Source organism: Neophocaena asiaeorientalis, unplaced genomic scaffold (assembly GCF_003031525.2).
Source record: "Neophocaena asiaeorientalis asiaeorientalis breed wild unplaced genomic scaffold, Neophocaena_asiaeorientalis_V1.1 scaffold59, whole genome shotgun sequence".
Lineage (NCBI taxonomy): Eukaryota > Metazoa > Chordata > Mammalia > Artiodactyla > Phocoenidae > Neophocaena > Neophocaena asiaeorientalis.
Window position 1 is genome coordinate 8,950,659 of NW_020174268.1, and position 6,000 is coordinate 8,956,658.

At 46.3% G+C, this 6,000-nt stretch overlaps 1 protein-coding gene across 3 annotated transcripts in view; it reads right to left on the minus strand.

Moving 5' to 3' along the window:
* Positions 1 to 6,000, minus strand: part of SLC25A15 (solute carrier family 25 member 15) — a 35,432-nt gene that overhangs the window by 5,632 nt on the left and 23,800 nt on the right. For all 3 annotated transcript variants that reach the window (XM_024755501.1, XM_024755499.1, XM_024755500.1), the window contains one exon: positions 1,762 to 1,920. In XM_024755501.1, the coding sequence (XP_024611269.1) occupies positions 1,762 to 1,920 (159 nt within the window). The remainder of the gene's footprint in view (positions 1 to 1,761; positions 1,921 to 6,000) is intronic.

Genomic DNA, 6,000 nt, shown 5'->3' on the forward strand with positions numbered 1-6,000 from the left:
AAACAAAAGGGTGACCAAAGACTGAGCTCCCCCTCCTTGGAAATATCCCACGAACCCACACAGCACAGATATTTTTACAGTTACAAATCCAGACAATAGCGCTAAAAACCAGCAGCGATGGAACAGGTTTCCCTGGACTACTGGAACTAGACTAGTAGAAACAAGGGCAAGGGCAGGTCTGCCAAGCAAAGCTGGTGAGGCTCCGGGTACAGTCACCGATCCCGTGCCTGTTAACCTCCTGGTAAGTGGATCAGTCAGAGCAGGGGGCCTCACGTGGGCAGACGGGAGGCAGCCACAGAGCCACGGACGGCAGCAACTTCGCAGCTTCACCTGGGGGGCGAGGACCACGAGGCACTGGGCCAGAACACAGAGCACTGACATTGATGTGGAAGACCTGTTTCTAGTATTAGCACTGCCCAAGGCAGTTCTGAAGATCCAGGCAGATAAGGGAGGTGTAAGTACTTTGGAAAACTACAAAGTATAATGCAAATTTAAAAGGGGTTACTGTTAGTAATATGCAAGATGTCTGTGCTCTATTTGGGGTTAAAGCAGTTTCTGTATGCTGTTACTCTGCTCGCTTTCTCTCAAAATCAAGACAGAAAAGTGCACATTCAAGTTTTAAGACGTATAGTGGATGCTGGACAGGTCTTTACTCACTAGTGGCATAAAATTGGCTTTATACAAACACTACTTTTAAAAGTCTTTATCTAGCTGTATAACTAAAAACTGATAGCCAATTCAGAAATTGCTTCAGAAATTGCTTAGTGCCTTTCTCATTGCAGAAGTCTTATCATTAAGGATGTACATTCTTTTAAATGCCTTACTGATATGCTGTTACACCTTCAGAAATTGCTTAGTGCCTTTCTCATTGCAGAAGTCTTATCATTAAGGATGTACATTCTTTTAAATGCCTTACTGATATGCTGTTAGAGCTCATCTCCTGATGATATTGTTTAAAACAAGTGGTGCAGGACTTCCCTGGTGGTCGAGTGGTCAAGACTCATCCACGCTTCCACTGCAGGGGGAATGGGCTGGATCCCTGGTTGGGGAAGTTTCACATGCCACAGAGTGCAGCCAAAAAAAAAAAAAAAAAAAAAAGTGATTCTAACTCTGAAACATTTGTCCTCTTAGACAAAACACATACTTTAAAAATTCCCACCAGGCTATTTAGAAACAAAATCCTGGCCCAAAGCTTAGGAATCAGAGCTTTAAACATTCCTGAGGGGACTTCCCTGGTGGCACAGTGGTTACGAATCTGCCTGCCAATGCAGGGGACCCAGGTTCAATCCCTGGTCCAGAGAGATCCCACGTGCCGTGGAGCAACTAAGCCCGTGCACCACAACTACTGAGCCTGCACTCTAGAGCCCGCAAGCCACAACTACTGAGCCCGCGAGCCACAACTACTGAAGCCCATGTGCCTAGAGCCTGTGCTCCATAACAAGAGAAGCCACTGCAATGAGAAGCCCACGCACCGCAATGAAGAGTAGCCCCCACTTGGCGCAACTAGAGAAAGCCCACGCACAGCAACAAATACTCAACACAGCAAAAAATAAACAAAATAAATAAACCTTCTTGAGAATAATGAAGCAAGCTAAAGAGAGGGGTCTGGAAACAAATCCACAAACGTGAATTACATACACTGTTAGAAAAGTGAGGTGGTGGAAGAGAGCGATCACCCATCTGATCAACTTCGACAAGACGAGCAGCCGAATGATCTCTCCCTATACGTACCTCCTCTGTTTCAGCAATTGGCAGACTCACCTTCATTCTTCACGATGCTTATGAAAGTTCCAATAAATCCTGCCTGTTTTCCAGACATAGAGAGAACTTGAATTCTGGATTTGATACAATCCACTGGGTAAACAGCAAGCCAGAGGCAGATTCCACCAAATCCACCACTTAACATCAAAGGGACAGGGCCTAGAGAAGAAAATGAGCAAAGTGTTTTGTCTCAAGAACAGCTGATGTGATATGTCCAGAGGTCAGTGTAGTAGTGGCTGCAGGTAGGCGCAAATACAAACACTAAAGCTGTGGAACACAGTCCTCTGGGGCAAGTGTCAAGCTGTCTAAGAGCACAGGTTCTGTGTGGTAGCCTGGGGCTGTCCCTCATGACTCTAGGACAAGGGGCAGCCCTAGTGCAGGTCAGATTTAGGCTGGTCTCTGTGGCCCTCCTGCCCCGTCCTCCAGAGGCCTGGCCCCCCAAGAACCAGCAGGCCCCCAGCAGCAATGGCAATGCCCTACCATGAGGAGTGAGAACAGAGGCCACTGAAACACAGGCTGCATCTTTTTCAACTTTCCCTTAATTATTTTAATATATTAATGTCCCACAGCTCTGATTCTTCCTTTGCCATGAAAAAGCAAAGTTATTAAACATAACAGTTAAGCCTAGGAGCTTGACTATCCCCAGAATAGGTCCCAAGCACTGAAGGGAGGTATTTAAGAAACAAGTAACCACTCATGTGAGCCGAACATTGATACAGTTGTGTCAAGCAGTTAATTAGGATAAACTAGAAAGAAGTACACTTCTCACTGCTCTCAAAACACTATCAAGATTTATTACTAAGCTTATTGCAAGATGATTTATAGGTGATTTCCCCAATTGTTGGTGATATCCTACAGGGAAGATAATGTCTGTATTCTCCGCTAAAATAGACCCAGAGCAAATGAACAAATGTTATTCCAGTAAAACCTGGAATTATCATTATTAAATATTAAAATAACTGGAATTATTACTTGGTGGGGGGGAACCTTCAAGATGGCAGAGGAGTAAGCCGTGGAGATCACCTTCCTCCCCACAAATACATCAGAAATACATCTACACGTGGAACAACTCCTACAGAACACCTACTGAACACTGGCAGAAGACCTCAGACCTCCCAAAAGGCAAGAAACTCCCCACATACCTGGGTAGGGCAAAAGAGAAAACAGAGACAAAAGAATAGGGACGGGACCTGCACCTCTGGGAGGGAGCTGTGAAGGAGGAAAGGTTTCCACACACTAGGAGGCCCCTTCACGGTGGGGCTTGGGGTGGGGGGAGCTTCAGAGCCACAGAGGAGGGCACAGCAACAGGGGTGCGGAGAGATTCCCGCACAGAGGATCGGTGCTGACCAGCACTCACCAGCCCGAGAGGCTTGTCTGCTCACCTGCCGGGGCGGGCGGGGCTGGGAGCTGAGGCTCGGGCTTTGGAGGTCAGACCCAGGGAGAGGACTGGGGTTGGCGGCATGAACACAGCCTGAAGGGGGCTAGTGCACCACAGCTAATCAGGAGGGAGTCCGGGGAAAAGTCTGGACCTGCCAGAGATGCAAAAGACCATTGTTTCAGGGTGCGCGAGGAGAAGGGATCCCCCTTCCCTGTCTGCCCACAGAAGGCAGAGCACTGCCTAAACGAGCTCCAGAGACAGGCACAAGCCGTGGCTATCAGCTCAAACACCAGAGATGGGCATGAAATGCTAAGGCTGCTGCTGCCACCACCAAGAAGCCTGTGTGTGAGCACAGGTCAATATCCACACCCACCCCAGGAGCCTGTGCAGCCCACCACTGCCAGGATCCCGTGATCCAGGGACAACTTCGCTGGGAGAACACACAGCACACCTCAGGCTGGTGCAACGTCACGCTGGCCTCTGCCACCACAGGCTCGCCCCACATTCCAATTATAACTACCGTACCCCTCCCTCCCCCCCAGCACGAGTGAGCCAGAGCCCCCTAATCAGCGCTGCTTTAAACCTGTCCTGTCTGGGCATGAACAGATGCCTGAGGGCGACCTACAGGCAGAGGTGGGTCCAAATCCAAAGCTGAACCCCAGGAGCTGTGCGAACAAAGAAGAGAAAGGGAAATCTCTCCCAGCAGCCTCAGGAGCAGCGGATTAAATCTCCACAATCAACTGGATGTACCTGCATCTGTGGAATACATGAATAGACAACGAGTCATCCCAAAATTGAGGCAGTGGACTTCGGGAGCAACTGTGGACCTCGGGTTTGCTGTCTGACACTGACTTGTTTCTGATTTTTATCTTAGTATAGTTTTTAGTGCTTGTTATCATTGGTGGATTTGTTTATTGGTTTGGTTGCTCTCTTTTTATTACTTTTAAATTTTATTTTAACTATTTTATTTTATTATTTTTCGTTCTTTTTTTTCTCTCTTTTCTTCTGAGCCATGTGACTGACAGGGTCGTGGTGCTCTGGCCGGGTATCAGACCTGAGCCTCTGAGGTGGGAGAGCCAAGTTCAGGACATTGGACTACCAGAGACCCCCCGGGCCCACGTAATATCAATCGGCAAGAGCTCTCCCAGAGATCTCCATCTCAATGCTAGACCCAGCTCCACTCAACGACCAGCAAGCTACAGTGCTGGACACCCTATGCCAAACAACTAGCAAGACAGAAACACAAACCCACCCATTAGCAGAGAGGCTGCCTAAAATCATAAGTTCACAGACACCACAAAACACACCATTGGACATGGCCCCGCCCACCAGAAAGACAAGATCCAGCCCCACCCATCAGAACACAGGCACCAATCCCCTCCATCAGGAAGCCTACACAAGCCACTGAACCAACCTTAGCCACTGGGGGCAGACACCAAAACCAAAGGGAACTACGAACTTACGGCCTGCAAAAAGGACACCCCAAACACAGTAAGTTAAATGAAATGAGAAGACAGAGAAATATGCAGCAGATGAAGGAGCAAGGTAAAAAACCACCAGACCAAACAAATGAAGAGGAAATAGGCAGTATACCTGAAAAAGAATTCAGAGTAATGAGAGTAAAGATGATCCCAAATCTTGGAAACAGAATGGAGAAAATACAAGAAATGCTTAACAAGGACCTAGAAGAACTAAAGAGCAAACAAACAATGATAAACAACACAATAAATGAAAAGAAAAATTCTCTAGAAGGAATCAATAGCAGAATAACTGGGGCAGAACAACAGAAAAGTGACCTGGAAGATAAAATAGTGGAAATAACTACTGCAGAGCAGAATAAAGAAAAAAGAATGAAAAGCATTGAGGACAGTCTCAGAGACCTATGGGACAACATTAAACACCCGAACATTCGAATATAGGGGTCCCAGAAGAAGAGAAAAAGGAAGTGTCTGAGAAAATATTTGAAGAAATTATAGTTGAAAACTTCCATAACATGGGAAAGGAGATAGTCAATCAAGTCCAGGAAGCACAGAGTGTCCCATACAGGATAAATCCAAGGAGAAACACTCCTAGACACATATTAATCAAACTATCAAAAATTAAATACAAAGAAAAAATATTAAAAGCAGCAAGGGAAAAACAACAAATAACATACAAGGGAATCCCCATAAGGTTAACAGCTGATCTTTTAGCAGGAAGTCTGCAAGCCAGAAGGGAGTGGCAGGACATATTTAAAGTGATGAAAGGGAAAAACTTACAACCAAGATTACTCTACCCAGCAAGGATCTCATTTAGATTTGACAGAGAAATTAAAACCTTTAAAGACAAGCAAAAGGGCTTCCCTGGTGGCTCAGTGCTTGGGAGTCCACCTGCTGATGCGGGAGACGCGGGTTCATGCCCTGGTCCGGGAGGATCCTGTGTGCCGTGTAATGACTGGGCCCGTGGGCCATGGCCACTGAGCCTGCACGTCCAGAGCTTGTGCTCCACGATGGGAGAGGCCACGGCAGTGAGAGGCCCGCGTACCGCAAAAAAAAAAAAAATACAACAAATGTTAAAGGAATTTCTCTAGGCAGGACACACAAGAAAAGGAAAAAACCTACAAAAACAAACCCAAAACAATTAAGAAAATGGTAATAAGAACATACCTATCAATAATTACCTTAAATGTAAATGGATTAAATGCTCCAACCAAAAGACAGACCAGCTGAATAGATACAAAAACAAGACCCATATATACGCTGTCTACAAGAGAGCCACTTCAGACCTAGGGACACATACAGACTGAAAGTGAGGGGATGGAAAAAGATATTCCACACAAATGGAAATCAAAAGAAAGCTGGAGTAGCAATTCTCATATCAGA